This window comes from Ochlerotatus camptorhynchus, unplaced genomic scaffold (assembly GCF_037179485.1).
Source record: "Ochlerotatus camptorhynchus isolate MF236.1 unplaced genomic scaffold, CSIRO-AGI_Acam_v1.1 ptg000361l, whole genome shotgun sequence".
NCBI classification, from domain to species: domain Eukaryota; kingdom Metazoa; phylum Arthropoda; class Insecta; order Diptera; family Culicidae; genus Ochlerotatus; species Ochlerotatus camptorhynchus.
In genome coordinates this window covers 5,436,772-5,454,842 of record NW_027040849.1, presented here as the reverse complement: position 1 = coordinate 5,454,842, position 18,071 = coordinate 5,436,772, and the positions used below count along the sequence as shown (strand labels likewise).

The 18,071-nt window shown below is 39.7% G+C and overlaps 2 protein-coding genes across 11 annotated transcripts in view; both read left to right on the top strand.

Moving 5' to 3' along the window:
• OXA1L (OXA1L mitochondrial inner membrane protein) overlaps window positions 1–18,071 on the top strand; it is a 135,649-nt gene that overhangs the window by 12,330 nt on the left and 105,248 nt on the right. The gene's annotated exons all lie outside the window — the stretch shown is intronic.
• Window positions 1–18,071, top strand: part of msn (serine/threonine-protein kinase msn) — a 239,681-nt gene that overhangs the window by 150,121 nt on the left and 71,489 nt on the right. For 6 of the 10 annotated variants that reach the window (XM_065231740.1, XM_065231747.1, XM_065231741.1 and 3 more), the window contains 5 exons: window positions 1,734–1,845; window positions 1,908–2,160; window positions 7,235–7,477; window positions 8,801–8,821; window positions 17,612–17,985. In XM_065231740.1, the coding sequence (XP_065087812.1) occupies window positions 1,734–1,845; window positions 1,908–2,160; window positions 7,235–7,477; window positions 8,801–8,821; window positions 17,612–17,985 (1,003 nt within the window). The remainder of the gene's footprint in view (window positions 1–1,733; window positions 1,846–1,907; window positions 2,161–7,234; window positions 7,478–8,800; window positions 8,822–17,611; window positions 17,986–18,071) is intronic. The other 4 variants (XM_065231743.1, XM_065231744.1, XM_065231742.1 and 1 more) reach the window with 4 other exon arrangements.

The following is an 18,071-nucleotide window of genomic DNA, read 5'->3' as shown; positions in this document are numbered from 1 at the left end:
CACCGCGTGGTTAGTGGTGGTGTTCTCCAGTACACAACGAAAGGCTGCATGCAAGCAGCGAGCAGCAGCCCACATGAGCATCCATAGAAGGAGGAAGAAGTCACACCGCTATTGATCGAAATCAGAAGCTCTTCGTGAGTTGCTGTGGCCCATCTATATCAAGCGCGTCATACTAAAGAGTATAAACAGATATAACCCCGCTCAAATTCCTATTCCTACACAAAACTAAAGCTCCTGGTGCAGCTACCAAATAAGATTTATTATACAGACAACGTAGTTCTACGTCACCATTGCGTACAACCCCATAGGGCTGTTCCTTGTAGTTTTCTTAGAAAGAGAAGGTATAGTTTGCTATCTCTCTTTAATCTTAACCGATGGTAGACACTGCTGCCGATAGTTTTGGGTTGCGTTCGGATGTAAAACAAAAATCATGAAACTCAAACTCACCACGGTTTGGTTAGAACTGTAGCAGGTGATTTTTGTTAGTTCGATATTCATAGCTTCGATATCACAGCCTAAAATATCGTCCGCAGTCGCTTGCTTGTTGATTTTTGTCTACGAAAATCAAGCGTAATCGTGGGCATTGGTGAGATTTGATGTTTTGATATTTTCCAAAACCCTGCGACTACTCTTTTTCTCGTAGGTCACGTTTTTTACAACTATAAGTCACTATTTGGTCACTTATTTCATTTCTTCAACATGGTCATTATTTTTGGCAGCATTGAATGCTGAAATTGAAAAGCCCTGCATATATGACATCAACAATTCATCACTTTACACCATGATGTGCCATTTGTTTTTTTTTTTTAACGAAATGAAAATCTACGAATCTATTCCTGGTAGCACACTTGTCGCAAAATGGTTGTGATAACATCTATGTGAATTATTTCAGTCGCAATGAAATGGCTGCAAATTTTTAGGGCAAAAGCTTGCTGTGTTTTAGTCGGGTTTCCAAGAGATAGAGCGAAAGCAAACGGCTTGGGCTGCCTCGTGGGACATAAACGTGAGGTTAGGGAAACCGATTGAATGGTACGGCGCATTCAGCCTTAAATGTCAAGAATGTTACGCTCTAGTCTTGATTACAAAGGCTAAATTCTTGACGTAGTAGCTTTTTCGTGGACCTTTATTTTGAATTCGACAAAATTTCAAATTTTGCCTCCAATATCGGCAAGCAAACTTCAACGGTAACATGATAAATTTTGTAATTTTCAACCCCAGGAAGCTCAACATTTACTTTGTATTCCACCATCATCATCTTTTCGCCAGCCAGCGGAAGCACAAGACAAAGTTGCATCACAAATTTACAGCAATAACCTTTTATCAGTAGCAGTGCACTCAAGCTGATGTTAGTACGAGATCTACTCTGCTCATACACCTACCCACCTACCTGCCTTAAATGTAAACTAAACACATCTCCAGGTTGGTGTCGCCGGCCGACCCTTGTTCTGTTCTAGAAACCGATGTAAAACTTTTTAATTTTTTCGTAACGGCTGCTTCACCCACCACCGTCGTCTTCGGCGTCGGTGTGCGGGTGGCCTCGTTCAACTTTTCCCACTGGGACCATGCTGCTGCTGCTGCATTTTCCACCTAAAGGGGGAAGATCGCTTCTAATTAAAATTATCTGCCACTTCGCTCGATGTTACCGTCTCTGTATTCTGTCACCATACATTAATTAGAATAACTGAAGTTTCTAACTTAATTAAAATCGATCAATTCGCTTATCTCTTTCACAGTGAAAGACTATCATCAACGGCCTTACACGGAACAGTTACTGAAGCATCCGTTCATCAAGGAACAACCGACGGAACGGCAGGTGCGGATACAGCTGAAAGACCATATCGATAGGTACGATTTTAAGAGCCGGATTACAGCAAGGATTACTTTAAAAAAAATTCGATCTCTTCCAGGTGTAAGAAACGCAAGCAGGAGAAGGAACGGGACGACTACCGGTACTCGGGTTCGGAGAATGAAGAAGAGGAACTGCCAACGGCCGGTGAACCATCGTCCATCATTCAGGCTCCCGGTGGCGACACGCTGCGGCGAAACTTTCAGCAGATCCAGGAGGGCCGGACGTTGATGCAGAATGCCGAACAGCAACAGCAACAGCAGCAGCAGCCACAACCGCCGCCTAATGCGAACCGAAACCAGAAACCACCAGCGGTATGTTTGTTTTACGTGGTGTAAGATACAATACAGGCATGCCAGTTTTGTGGAATATTCTTCAGTTTGCCAGATTTTTCCATTGGATTGTAAAATTTGGCATTGAAGATCTTTTAAAATTCGGCATACTGGGAAGTGCCATAATTTCGTGTGGTGCCTAACTCCGCTCATTTTGGTTATATGTTGTAGTGTATTGTGAAAATTTCTAAATATGTATTTTCCCCATATACTAGTCAACAATACAACAATATTCAATATAATTTTGGGATTACGCAAAATTAGGGACTTAGGCTCGCAAAATGATGGTACTTTCCGGTACTTAGATAATTTCTTGGTGACCAAGGAGCCGGGAAATCAAAACCGGGAATTCTAAGTCAACGGGAAAAACCCGTGAATTTGTATGACAAATCGAGAAAAAAAATACTTAACACTCCGAACACGATGCCTCCGGTAAAGTGAGTTACGGCAATGTTTAAAAAATCATTGCTCAGCAATTTATCAACATCAGATTCCTTAAGAATAGATTTGAAATTCGCCAATAAATGGCTGAACTATGATTTTTCAAACATTGCAAGTTTGCCGTTACACATTTTACCGGAGGCATCGTGTTCGGAGTCTTAATCTGTTTTTCAGTAAAAAAAAATAAGACTTCGAACCTCTGAAAAATTTTAAGATTCTTTGACTGGAAAAATATCAAAAAATCTAATCTCACAAACGCCCAAGATCACGCTTGATTTTCGTAGACCAAAATCAACAAGCAAACAACTGGGGTTGATTTTGCAAGCTGTGATATCGCAGCTCGGAATATCAAGCTAACAAAACTCACCAGCTGCAAATCTCAACAAACTGTGGTGAGATTGAGTTTCATGATTTTTTCTTTACACCCGAATGTAACCGAAACTTCCATAACGGCTAACAGCAGTCACTTCGTGTCTGCCTTCGGTGAAGAGTAAAAAGAGATAGCAAACTATACTTTCTCTTTCTAAGAAAACGATGTGCAACGGAATTATTTTTGTGTCGAGTCAACTCTCAGCTTGATTTTTGCACGTTGTGAATAGTCTCGCTATGTCAAAGGAGCTTGTAAAGTCAATATCATCAAGCATGATATTTTGTGCCAATATCACGCGTGAAATTGCGAGCGCATGACAGCGGAAAAATATCAATTGGTTGCTGATTTTGCCAACACTGGGCTGGACTAGGTTTTTTTTTTCGATGGAATTTCGAGAAGATTTTAGAATAAATATCAGGGATAACACCAAAGTATTTCAGACAAAATTAAAGGGAGTTTTTGAAATAACTCTTAGAGATTTTAGACTCTAACTCCAAATCACTTGTGTGACTTTAGAGTAGAATCTGCAAGTAGCTCTGTGGAAAATTCCAAGTCGATTGGGAGAGGATCCCAGGATACGTGAAGAATACCAAGGGAATTGAATTTTCATGGTACAATTCCAAATGAATTCCAATGATAAGTACAAGGTCAACACAAAACGAATTTCTAGAGCATTTTAAGGAAATTTCTAAGTAAATTTCAGAACAGTTTATGTATAGGAGAACCCCATGGTAATTCTGACCCGACGATTCTGATGAATTGCTAGGGAATTCTAAAAAGAATTCAAGCGAATTTTATATAGATTTATGGAAGGGAGCTTCGAAGATTTGGATTGATCTGCAGGGAATTTTTTCAGTCTGTTATAAATATTTGTTTCAGGGACTTCCACAGAGAGAATCTCAAACTTAATTTAAATAAACTCTAGGAAGGCAATTGATCCCAAAGGAAATGCTTGAGAATATTCTAGTAAAGAGTTTTGAGTAAATTTTCAAGAAGGTTTAAATTTTGAAGAACTCGAACGTAGAACCAAATTTGACCCAGGAAAAATACTGCTGTCTAAGTAATGACCCATGTAACCAATTGGTGCCTTCGGCTTTCGGTTTTATCCTTAATTTTAATGTATATCGCACAACCGAAATTACCAAAATTCCGGGAAATTGCTAATCGGAATTTACTGGTCACCATTACCGACTTCGTTCAAATGTCCATGAAATTTTAATTGGTGAACGCCAAGCAGAACTTTGCCGGAATGTTTGAAATCAAAGAAACTCGCTGAACTATTAGAAATGTTCCCTGAGAGCTCCAGGAACTCAAGTTGCTCTCTCATAACTCCTGGTGCTGTTCATTGTAGACAGTTTAAGGGGGAAGGGGGGTTGGCAATTACGGCCAATACAAACTTTAAAAATTGTGTCTGGACAATTGTCAGGAATTCCAAAAACTTCCGGTACTCTTAGAACTGATGCAACTCAGTGAAATTTACAAGAAATTTCACAAATATGAGAGCTTGAGAATCCTGGGCAACTATCAAATTATTAGGAAATTATGGTATTCCGAGTACTTTGAGAACACTTTTAACTTCAAAAACTAATGAAATTTCTGGATCTTCGTGAAATTATGGAGTAAGCAAACTCTTTTGAAAGTGGCAGGAACTTCTAGGAATTTTGGACTTAGAGGTTTTGTGTGTTCCAGGAGTTCAGCCAGTTCCTGGAGTTTTGGAGAATTTTCAAAGCTTGGAAAGCGTCTGGTGTTCCTGGATGTCTAGAAGAATTTGAATTTCTCAAACTGCCACGGATGCCTGGAGTCTCGAAAGTGTTTACATGTCTAGACATTTACAAAACTTTTATCGACACTTAAACCTCTTGGAATTGACGGGACTCGAGCTGCTCTAATTTCTTCGATAGCTGTATCGATGAAATTAGAGCAGCTCGAGTCCCGTCAATACCAAGTGGTTTAAGTGTCGAACCAAGTTTTGAGCGTTTTAGAGTTGCAAGAGTTTTGCAAGTTTCGAGAGTTCTTGAAAATAGCTAAAATTCGGATGTTTTTTGGTACGTTTTAATTTTTCTAAACATATTAGGAAAAGCAATCCAAAATTTAAGAAAATCAGTTGTTTTCCTTAGATTGATTGAATACAAAACTTCAATGAATGTTTTAAGAAGCTTCCTGAAGAAGTTGGATGAACCTACCAGCGGAAGGCAAAATAACCTATCGTGGAAATCGGAAGTACTTCTGGAAGAAGCTTCCGATGGAATCAGACGAAAATTTCTAGGAAATGTTTAAAAGACTTGTGGAAGAATTTGCATATATCTTCTAGATCAAATTACGGAAGAAGCCGGATGAAAAATTAAAAGCAACTCGAATTAAAAATTCCAATGTAAATCAAATGGAGAATCACTTCACTGTCACCTCACACGCCGTGCTGAATAGGCCTAACTTATTATGATCGATAGATGATCTATTAGTATACTCCTAGACTGGGTAAAATTTTCATGGATATTCCTCATATTCGAGAAGCTTTTCCTGTGTTTCCACGGCTTTTGCCCGGAAAATTCCACTCACTTTTGAGTAAATCCACTTTTGTCGAAATTGAGTCGACTCGACTCAATGTTGAGTTGGTCTGAACGACCGTGTACCACAGAAACAAATTAACTGGTTCTCGGAAGATTGCCTCAGCAATGTATGTTTTTCCAAGCTTGTGAATTGCACGTTGCCTCGAAACTGATAGCGATTGTGTCGTTCTTAGGTCAGTGATAGAATCAGTTGCTGATAATAGAAAAGTTCGCGAAATTTCATAAGGTTTGCCAAAAGGACCATAGTAAATTTTTGCAAAAGTTTCCTTCCATTCCAACTGGAAGGATTAATTTGAGCAGCTTTAGTTCATTTGCTTGGTAAGAATTGAGATCAAATGGGTGAATCTCTCGACTGAAAATTCGCTCACGTGTGAAGAATCATCTAGACCATCTTGGAAATGTTCAATTTCTAAAAAAAAATAGATCCAGGGACAAATTGTTGCAATCTGCTGTCTTCATTAGTTTTGAAACATAAATTTTAAAATATAATTCGAAATATTAGAAATTTTCAAGACTCTGGAACGAAGATTAGATTATAAGGCTAGGAAAATTTTAGACGGTTCCAGATTTAAAAACAGATATTATGGGATTAGGGGAAAGTGGGGCAAGACGGCCATCCTGGTATATAGGCATCGAAGATATGCCTAGTATACTACCCATAATCGCACAACAGTCCCATATGGATAGGACATCAAGCAACAATGGGACTGATATACTATTTTTGGCAGTTTAGGGTACGATTAATAACAATGCAAAACAATTCCACAGAACACCTTAGGAACACACGAAAACAACATCAAACGGCCCCTCAGGAACACTCTAGATGCCATCTTTCCCCACAATCCCCTATCTGAATGAGATTAAAAAATTTAGAGGCTCTTGGATTTGGAAAACAAATTCATGGTTCTGACATTTTGTAGAATTATCTAGTGAATTTTGTTAAGGGTTCTTTAGGAATATTGAGGCTAAATAAAATAAAAGGAACTCTACGGATTATTCCGAGGGGGGCGACTCTATCTAAGATGCAGGAAAAAAATCGCTTTGCTGTTTGGAGATGCGTAAACGCTTAGTAGATAGAAAGAAGATTTATGGAAATTTTAAAGATTTTCTGCAAAAAGTTGGAGAGTGATGCGAGTAGATGAATTTAGATAACATGAAATTTTCTGACCATCCAAAATTTAGATTTGGATGTGCCACACCCCCAGGATTATTCCAAGGGAATTCTAAGGAAAACGCGTAGAAAATTTAGAGTAGATGAGAAGTAGACTGCGCTTTTCAGCATAGTTGTCCCATTCGTTAAAACGCTGTTGAATATTTTTGCTCCATGGGCTCCTATGGATGGGACAACATAGTTTTAGTATTTTTCGCAACATATTCTGAACAAAGTAGAAAACTTTTCGTGTACATTGTATAGTGATGGTACTTGACAATCGATTCCAATGTATAACTCATTTTCGCCAAACATGCTAATGGGACTGTTATGCCGCACAGGGCAGTAGACGTTCATGTGAAATCTAAGTCTTTGCTTCTAAGAAGAATACCAAAATAATGTTTCCGGGATTTCACCTATTGAGAGAATCTTCAACTAAAATGTCAATCTGTATCTGGCATCCCTGTTCTCCAATTTTCCCACCATACCTATCTTGACTAAACCTCTCCCTTGCTCCCGTAATCGCAGCGCGACGAGCGGAGTAAACAGCAACCGGTGGAGGAACCGGGTCCACCCTCGCGGCCAGCACTACCTCAGCGTCTAATAGTGGTACCGGATCCGCCGGCCAATGCCAACGCCAACCGGCCGCTGCCTCCGACGCCCCGTTCCGGCAGCGGTTCGTCCTCCCAGCAACAGTCCCAGCAGCCATCGTCCCAGCAACAAACGCCCCAGCAACCGCCACGAAATTCCCAGAACATCTTCAAACCAATGGTAAGTACACGGTTTGCTGCGCTTTTGCCCGACATAATTGGCACTAAATCGCCTCCCGCCCCCCGTTGTACTACTCGTGAATTACCCCTGAACCAAATCTCTAGGAATCCTCTATAGTTACATAAAGCTTTGCGCGATTAAATGGAACTCAAGCACGTCCTGTTTAACTCTCTGACCACAGTACTAGTCCAATTTGGAGCGTTCGTTTGTGTTATCTGTTCGTTGTTCAATATAGCTCAACAACCAAGTTCCAATGTTCACGCTATCGATGTTCTTATGTTTCTATAGAAAACAGTCTAAATTTCTTAAATTTCCGTTTCCCATTTCCAAACTATCGCTTCCAAACTGTTAATAGAATTTCGATAGTTGTAGTAGATTTTGATGTTCAACTCTCTTACCGCAATACCAATAGCAAATCAAGTCACAAAACAGAAAACACTATTCCATCATCACAAAGACAAACAAAACTCGCCCCCTGTTACTCTTGATTGGCTTTAGAAAAAAAAAACAGCTGAACGCACAATTGCACAATCCCTAACCAAAAAGCACACGCAAACGGGATTTTGTACAAATACTCATATTTGGTACCGCCATGTGACTAGCACCAGCCTCTTAAAACAATAGCACAAGTAACCCTTTCGACGCCGACTGCGCCGCAATCAATGTATGTACAGATAGATATTTTTTTTATTTAGTTCTGGTTAAGGGAATTCCCACCCCAACAAGTCAAAATCCAAGTCAATTTCGTAGAATTTGATAAAAATTGTCTAAGTAAACAATTGGTTTCGGTGAACAATTTGTTTCTTTTTCTTTCTTTTTTTTTCTATGTATCTATGTATCGTTATTCGGTAAATGTACTATTGTATCCAAAAACCAAATCGTGTTACTCGTTTGGGATCGATCGCTCGGGTGATGATGACGATGATGATGGAATGAATCAACCAACCTACAAACTACCAAAAACTGGAAACACGCTGCCGTCACCAAAATCTAAAAAAAACTTACAAACAAAACCACACCGTGCTACAATTGCATTCACACACACACACACATCAACTACTACTACTACACCTCACCACTTTCACTACTACTACTACTTAACTCTATCCCTTCTGAACAACACCTTAAACTGAAACACTCTTTATGGTTATGGATGTGGTTATCTCTCTATCGATGCACATAAAATGTCAAAAAACATTCAAAATGTTCTCGAAAATCCGTGTAAAAACCGACGAACAAACAACGCGCTTGCTATGTGTGTGTGTTTGTGTGTTCGTTTACCAATCTACTACTGCACGTCAAAAATGAAAATCAAAATGGCAGCTGCCACCACGCCGACCAGAGGTAAGCTTAGATATTATTTCTCTATCTCTCTCTCACACACACACTGTTCTTGTGCCGCAATACCGCAAAGCAAACAACAACAAAACATGCTGATTTCCTCTACCATCCTGTTCACACCTTTATAGCTACCTTTCTTTAGAGACATTGCTGTTTACTGTTCGCTAGCTGTCGTTTTACTTACGTTTAACAAATTTAGATCTGTCATCTTTTTCCTGCTGTGGTGCTGCGTTCTGCTCTTCGCGATTCGTATCCTTGTCGTCTCGGATAGCACATTCTCCAGTTTTCGCTTGGATTCCGCCTTTGGTTTACTCACCTGCTGAAAGGAATCAGGATTACAACGAGAGGGGGGCAAACTTTAAGGAAGTACTAGAATGGTGCTGATATTCTGTGTTATGCCATCGACTGACACGATGGTACTAATGGTTTACGTCTTTATTTACAGTACGTCGAATGTGGTACTAGATTATATGCGTATAGCAGTAGTACCAACAATCAATACGAAACTAACGATTTTAAATTGGCTCACTACTTGACTAGCCTATTGGTCCCAAGCAAATCGATTAACTTTCCCCATTCTAGTCAAAATTCTAGTATTACACTATGTTTGTTTGGATTGGTACAATCATAGAGGTAGCTCTAAGACCAGAAGGTCTCGAAGAAACGAGCTCAACTTTTTGGCTCAGCTCTGGTACTATCTTCGGTCCCAAGCTAATCGATGCACCCCTCGAAACATATGTCAAGCCACGGATCCCTCATTTTATCTGTCAAACTTTCATAGCGAATCAAAACAAACATAGTGTAGTACTGGAATTTCGACTAGAATGGGGTACGCTTATAGATGTACTTGGGACCAATAGGCTAGTCAAGTAGTGAGCCAAATTAAAATCGTTAGTTTTCACCGGTTGGTAGTACGCCTTTAATTTAGTACTACAATCGTCAAACTACATTAAACGAAGTACTGCCAACAATCAATACGAAACTAACGATTTTAAATTGCCTCACTACTTGACTAGCCTATTGGTCCCAAGCAAGTCGATTAACGTACTCAATTTTAGTCGAAATTCTATTACTACACCATGTTTGTTTTGATTCACTATGAAATTTTGACAGATAAAATGAGGGGTTTGTGGATTTTCCTATGTTTCGAGGGGTGAATCGATTAGCTTGGGACCGAAGAGAGTACCAGAGCTGAGCCAAAAAGTTGAGCACGTTTCTTCGGGACCTTCTAGTCTTAGAGTTAGCTCTATGCTAACACTAAGACTTAACACTAGGTCCCAAGGAAACATGATCAATATGTGTGGTCGGTCCTTAACCTATGGTTCATTAACCTGAAAGACCTTCGTTTTCTGAACACAATGATATTTTTTCGATCCCAAACACTTTTATCTCGATTTCATTAAGAGTTTAAGCAAAATCATAACTTCACTGTTTGCCACTAAACTAACTAATTGACAGCTCGCTCCCATACAAAAGCCCACCTAAGGGGGCACCATGATGGTTATTTTTGCTAATGTAATCGCACTTGTTTAAAATAGTTCTGGTGCATCAAAATTTATAAAATTTGGATTTCGGTTTAATTTTTATTGCCGATTACGACTATGCATTTAACTCAATACCCCTAGAGAACCCAATTGAAGCACCCCTCGAAGCATACGAAAATCCACGACCCCTCATTAAACTCTGTCAAATTTATGAGGCTAATCAAAATTAACACAAACTTCGATAGATTCCTGCGTACTGCGGACTCACTCAATGTGCTTGTCACTTGGGACTTCCAAGTTGGGAGCCAGTGCGAGCTGTCAAATGGGTGCCAAACATCCAGAATCTTATCAACTGTTCGAAGTTTTAGAATTCAGTTACAGAAAAAAAGCTAGGTGCTTACCCAATCCTGCAAATTTACAATGTCTGAATTACCTATGTTGATAATTTCTACATTTCTAGAAGATAGCTCTTCATTGGATATATTTGGATTCTTTTTTGAGAATTTCCGTAGAATCATGCTCTGGTATTCCAATGATGTGTTTGTACCTAAGAGCTTTCAAAATTCTATGTATACCACTTTTGGGATACCCTTAACCCTTTTATGTATACCTTGGGGTCAATTTGATCCCAGGCCACTTTGAAAGACTGTTACTTTTCTATTTGTCGATGGATTTTACTAATTATTTTGTGACTAGGTGTGGCCACCGGAGCAATGTAATACTAGGTGAAGTCTGCTCCAATTTGACACCAAATTCATAATGTCGTATCTTTACGATTTTTTATGGGTTTTCTTAAATTTCAAATGATTTGTAAAGTGAATTTAGTGTTTAAATTTTCAATTTTTTTTTTTTTAGGGCGGATCTCTCATGGGAAGGGGTCATTGTAAAAATATACCCATGAAGTGGCATGTTTTGATGTTTGAGATTTTTATATCACGAGATCCAAAGCATAGAGGATGTTCCTTCATTCTGCCAAGATATGTACACTCTAAAAAATCTTCACGTCTGATTTACGTGAAATATCACGTACCTGACCTGTATTTAAAAAATCTCAAATGTTACGTGACGTTAGTAACTTTGACCTGCATTACACGTCATGTCCACTAAAAATGTTGGTGAAATTGACCGTATATTCACGTAAACAGGTTTAGTCCATTTGTGTTTGTGTGTTTGGCGATATTTACGTCAAACGAGATTTACGTAATTTTTAGGTATGCAAAAAAATCAATATGGCGTCACCGAACGTCGTGGAAGAACTCTTCAAAGATTCAAAATTCCTCAGTGCTTGCTGCAAATGTTGGACGGTTATTAGATTATTTTACATTAATTTATTTATGATTATATGTAGCCTTTTTCAAGTTTTATAATTTCAGACGGTGACATAAGCATTTTGAGTCTGCAAACAGGTGTTCATATTTTGTCAGAAATTAAAAAAAGCATACACGTTTCTACCTTATAATAATCATCTAGTCAATATTTTACAATTTTATGAGTAGATATAAGTATTAATTTAAACACGTAAAATTTATATCTTCCCAATAAAATTGCATAATATTGACTGCTTCTATATATACTTTCTATTATTCTCATTAAAAATTCGCGTACAGATTACATTAAAAGCATTTTAAACAAAACGGAATGTCACGTAAAAGTTACCAGATGTCCAGTAGTTTTTACCCCAATTTCACGTAAGCTGTACGTGGAAATCAGGTCTTAGTTACCTGACTAATCACGTAGATAAGTGAAGCTGAATTTTATCGGATACGTGCAATTACGGTAAAAGTTACGTGAAAAATAGGGTGGACGAGAACCGCCTATGTTTTCACGTCAATCGGACGTGAAATTTTTTCAGAGTGTAGGAATAGAAGAACTGCAAAACTATGGATAGTTTATGACATAATATACTCACTAGATGGCGCTAAGATGAAAATGCAAAAATATATAGCGCTATCTACAGAACCTGCTCATATAGAGGGTTCTCGTCTTCAGAAAAGATGGACAAGAATTATCCTAAAGTAAAGAGTTTAGATCTGAATTCACTCACAAGCCAGCGCTAGTGTGACATTCATATTGAATTGTTTGCCCCAACTTAACATATGTACTAGATAGAAGGTTACCGTCTTGGGTAAAGTTGTTCAGATGGACAAGATCTATCCTAAGGTAATGAGTTTAGTTCACAATTTACACATCAGTTGACGCTAGCGTGACATTTACCATCTTGACTAGATAGAAGGTTTCCGTCTTCAGCAATGTTGTTCAGATACGCAAGGCCTATGTTGTGGTAAAAAGTTCTAAACAGAATTCACTCAGCAGGTGGCGCTCGTGTGACATTCATATTGAATTGTTTGCCCTAACTTAACATCTTGACTAGATAGAAGGCTCCTGTCTTCGGTAAAGTTGTTCAGATATACTAGACCTATTCGATAGCGCTAAACTGTGGAATTTACTCATCAGCGCACTGTTGCTTTACGTTGTTTCGAGTTTTTTTGTTTCCCATGACAGCTTGCCTTGATAGAAGGTTTCTGCTGTTGACCAAGTTTTTAACCTTCCTAGTGCATTAGGGTCTTTTTTGACCCAGCGTCACTTAATAAAAGCTGTTACTTTGTAATGAAATATGATAGAAACCTGAAATTTATTCGCTTTTCCTAACTGTCGGAAGCAATCATTATGATGTCAAAAGAAGCGTTGAGCGTCCTCTAGAAGTGGCGCTGTAAAACAAGTGACCCAGGCTGCAACTCGGTACCAAAATTCCATTTTTGAACCGATTCTTGATCTCAAAAGAATGATAAAGGCCATTCTAGGACACCCTGTGCAGGATTTTTCCAATGTGGTCATTCAGGATACCTCCCAAGTACCATTGCAAGTTTTATCAAGGTTTTAAAGCATTCTACAAGTCCAAATCATGGTCTACAGAACCTTCATAAAACCCAAATTGTTACCTGGGCTGGCACCGGTTCCGATAGGGCTCAAATGGACACTTCAAAAACCTCATGTTCCGTCCGATGGCTCAAAATTTATGATTTTTCAACTTTACCTGGGTAATGCAGCTGATTGAGCTGACGTATACATGGTGGAAAGGGACGGATAATCGTGTAGTAAGCAGAGAGTCAAAAACAGATGATAGCATCAAAAACATGGCCACCAGCCAGGCCCCTGGTTCGCTGGCAGCTCATAATAAGTAAACAATCTCAAAATTCAGCACAGCATTTAAAAATGGTGACATGTCAAAAATTTATATAATGTTTTTCATTATGTGAAACAGTTCATTTCAATGTAAAGGATGTTTTTATCGGTATATATAAAGTGAAATTAAAAAAAATCATCGAATACCATGTCTTCAGTTTTCTGGTATATGTTAGACAATGACATGAGCTAGCAAAAGAGACAAAGTCCAGCTGCCCTTAGCTGCCCTTTCGAGAATCCCACCCACCTAAAATAGAGGCAAAATATCATGTTTTTCGAGAATATTTCACTAAAACCACTATAAATTCCACAAACAGTTCAATGAAAATTCGCACCTAGTTTGTTTTCGTTGGAATAAATGCAGAAACCAGAGCAAACATATGAAAATATACAAAAAAGTTAAGAAATAAGAATTTTGACATCATATTTTTCAATACACCCTATATCTCCGAAACTAAAGGTTATGGAAGTTTTATGTCTTCTGCAACTTTCCTTCATTTTAATAGATGAAAAACTTTGTTCAAAACACTATACGTCTAGGATGCTTTATTCAAAAGTTAGATTCGCGCGCCATCTCTACGACCAAGTTGCAAACTAATTAATTTATTCAGAAGAAGCGCTTAACTAATACAAACAACTTTACCCAAGACAGTATTCTGATTGGATGCTTTGTTCAAAAGTTATTAATTTTTTCCGAGAAAATCACTGATCTGCCCCAGTGTGAGCCGGCTCCGGTAGGGCTCAAAAAGGACACGTCCTAAACTTCATATACTGGTATTGTCTGACGACTCAAAATTTATGATTTGTAAACCAAAACTAAATAGACATCATGCCATGAACAAATATGTGGATCTGGCCATATCCGGTACCCAGACCCGATTCCGGAAGGGCTTCAAATAGGACACATCCTAAACCTCATGTACTGGTACCGTCCGACAGTACACAAAGAATTTTAAAGGCTCTTAGGTATGATGTTTCATCCAGATGTAAAAAGAAATCCTGCCATGAACCGTAAGATGAATCTGGTCACATCCGGATACCCGGAGCCGGTTCCGTTAGGGCTCAAAAAGGACACTTCTTAAAGAACATATACTGGTATCGTCCGACGGCTCAAAAATCATGATTTTTAAACCAAAACTAAATAGACATCATGCCACGAACAAATAGGTTGATCTGGCCTTATCCGGTTCCCAGACTCGATTCCGGAAGGGCTTCAAATAGGACACATCCTAAACCTCATGCACCGGTACCGTCCGAGGGCTTTCATGATTTTTAATTAAGTATATATACATCGGTTCCGGCAGTGCCCCAAAAAAGACCCTTCCTAACCTTCATGCAGTGGTATCGTCCAACGGCTCAAAATTTATGATTTTTCATCCAGAAGTAAATAGACATTATGCTATGGACTGACAGGTGGATCTAGTCACATCTGGATACCCAGAATCGGTTCCAGCAGGGCCTCAAATAGAATACTTCCAAAACCTCATGTACTGGTACTGTCCGACGGTTCAAAATTTAATATTTTTCATCCGGAAGTAAGAGATGAACTAGCTTACGGCTAAAATTCTCTGTAATAAATCCGGGAATAAATAGACATCGTGCCACGAATACACAGGTGAATATGGCCACATCCGGATACCCAGCACCGTTTCTGGCAGTATCTTATTCTTCTTCTTATTCTTCTTCTTCTTCTTCGCATTTCAAGCTTATTGCATATTGCGTGCTCTCAACTTAGTGTTCTAGATGCACTTCCACAGTTATTAATTGAGAGCTTTCGATGCCTGTTCTATTTTTGCATTGGTATAATTGTGTGGCAAGTCCAATCATACTTCTATGCCCAGGGAAGTCGAGAAATTTTCCAATTAGAAAAATTCCTAGACCAGACCGGGAATCGAACCCAGCAACCTCCAGCATGGTCTTGCTTTGTAGCTGCGCCTTTACCGATTGAGCTAAGGGAGGCCCCAATATGATAATGATAATAATAAATTATGAGCCGTCGGAAGGTACCAGTATATGAGGCTTAGCCATACCGGAACCGTTTCTGGTTATGCGGATGTTGCCAAATCCACCTGCTGGGCCATGGCGAGTTTTGTTAACTTGATATTCCGAGCTGCGACATCACTGCTTGCAATATCAACCGGACTTGTGTGCTTGTTGATTTTTGTCTACGAAAATCAAGCGTGATCTTGGGCTTTGGTGAGATTAGATTTTTTGATACTTTTCCAACATTGAAAAGAACTATTCCGGTTAAACTCCCATTCTGGACCACTGTGCAAGTGGTTCAATGCACCGCGCGGAGTTGTTTTCCGCCTTTAGCTGCACTTTTATTATCTCCAAATCCTCTGTCATATTTTTCTTAGATTTTCCGGATACTCGTTAAGCTTGGGGTGTGATCAGATAATCAGATTTACAATTATCAAAATTTATGGAAAGCTTATAAGTCCAAAAAGGTTGTGTTGTCAAATCAGACCCTTACTATATTTGCAAAGAAATTCGCTAACTAGAGCTCTTAACCTCTACCTTGGAGATCCAAGGAATGATACAACCATCTTTATCTTTCTAAATGATTTTACTACCAAAACAAATTTCTACACAGAGCTGTTGCTCATCAGTCCTCATGTTGCTCATGTTGTCACATCACTTTTCATAAAACTTTAAGCCACTCCAAATTGTAATCCTCTTTCCGGACAGGCACACAAATTCAATTACACCACGCTAATCGGATAAAAACATTTCGCTAAAGCTAAAGCTGTCCTTCCCCAATAAGTCTCGCCTCTCACCCAGACTGACACACTCACCATTTCACGCTGCCATCTAAAATTCCGTTTCGCTTCCGTTAAAATCCTTCCAAAATAATTTCGCGCTCCAGATACATCCAAACATGCATTCCACCCACCACCATTACACATCCACTCACATATTTTCGTTCCCCGTGCAACTTACATCTCACCGTCGCCGTCGCATTCCATCCATATCTGAAGGGCCCGGTCCGCAAGGCTTCATGTAACAATTTAACATGTAGCGCGATCCATCATTCCCATTAACCCCCCCCCCCTCCCTTCCTCCTTCGTGGCTTCGTTGTCACCCTGTAAACAGCTGCTGGCATATTGGGGATTGAATTTTCGCTTCGTTCTCCGTCTTTTTTCCGTTTCCGAATCCATCGAGTCGTGTGAAGAAATTTCGCTTCCCTCCGTCAAGATGCCACATTTCTCGCCAATAAAAGCTTCCAATTCCCCTCCCCCCCTCACCCTTACCTGTACCTCTACTTGTTTCTTTTTACTCGCCTGAAATTTTCCATAAATCTAACGAACCGATTCGTCATTCATTGCACGTGGAAACATATAAAAGCTACATAGTGAAAAGGGGCAAGATGCACCCCCGGTGCAAAATGACTTTTTGGCATTCAAAATACCTATTTTATCTCTTTTTCGAGGGTCTGTCAAGGAATATTGCAGTGTCTGATGATAAATGCTCGAAAATACATTGAAAATATATTTAAAATTTGCAAACAGTCATCTTGTCGCAGGGATGCATCTCACCCCATCTTTCCTTCATTGAAATGATTTAAAAAATGAACGAAATCAGTTAGGAATGCTTCTGTTGGCGGTCACGTCACCACTGAAAATTTTCAATTTTAAATCATTCGAATCACACTTGAACATCCTCATCTCACCTAATCCATTTTCCCTTTCGTCTTTTGCTCGTGTTGCATTGCTTTTCGTATTTAAATGTTGTTTGTAATTCAATGTTCCAGTAGCTAAAAGCAAGCATTGCAAACTCCCAAATCCAACTAAACTGCCTTACCGAGTTTGGATTAACTGCTTCCTGCAAATTATTTGGCTTAAACGTATAATATGATCTTTCCTTTGCCAAATAAAATCCCTTTTCATCAGGCCAAACAAAGCAAAAGAGTTTGCCGTCAAATCTCACAGTTGTAATAAAGTCACAAGTTCCTAATCGGTTCACTTTTGTCCGTCCAACCCCCTCTTGCCCTCACGTCACCACCACCACCACCACCACAACCCAACCGATCCACAACACCAACATTCGTACACCCACACACACACAAAACCGAAAAAACGAACATACACACACACACACGAATCCAATTCCTACCCACGCATAGGATTTGGACATGTTAGCCGCACAACTAAATGAATTGGGCGTCTCCCAACAGTCACAGCAAGCGCAGCCGGAAGCCCCACCACGGAACAACCGGCAGCAGTCCCAGCAATCCGGTGGTGGTGGCGGCAGCAGCAGCAATAGCGGTAAGCCCATGGTCGTCGTCGCCGCCCCGAACGGCAACAACAACAGCAGCAGTGGCGGCGTCGGCGGCGGCATCGGCATCGGTATTAACAATAACAACAACCATCACCACGCGCAGCCGATCAACCCGCTGGATCCGATCGAGAGTTCCGACTCGGACTCGGAACCGGAGGAGCCGAACGATCGGGCACGGAACGACGGTACGCTGCTGGCCAGCGATCCGCCGAAGCCACTGTAAGTAGGATTTGTGATCATTATTTGTTTGTCTGTTCCAAGGTAATCGTGTTAGGTCATATATATGTAGAAACGGATGTTGCTTA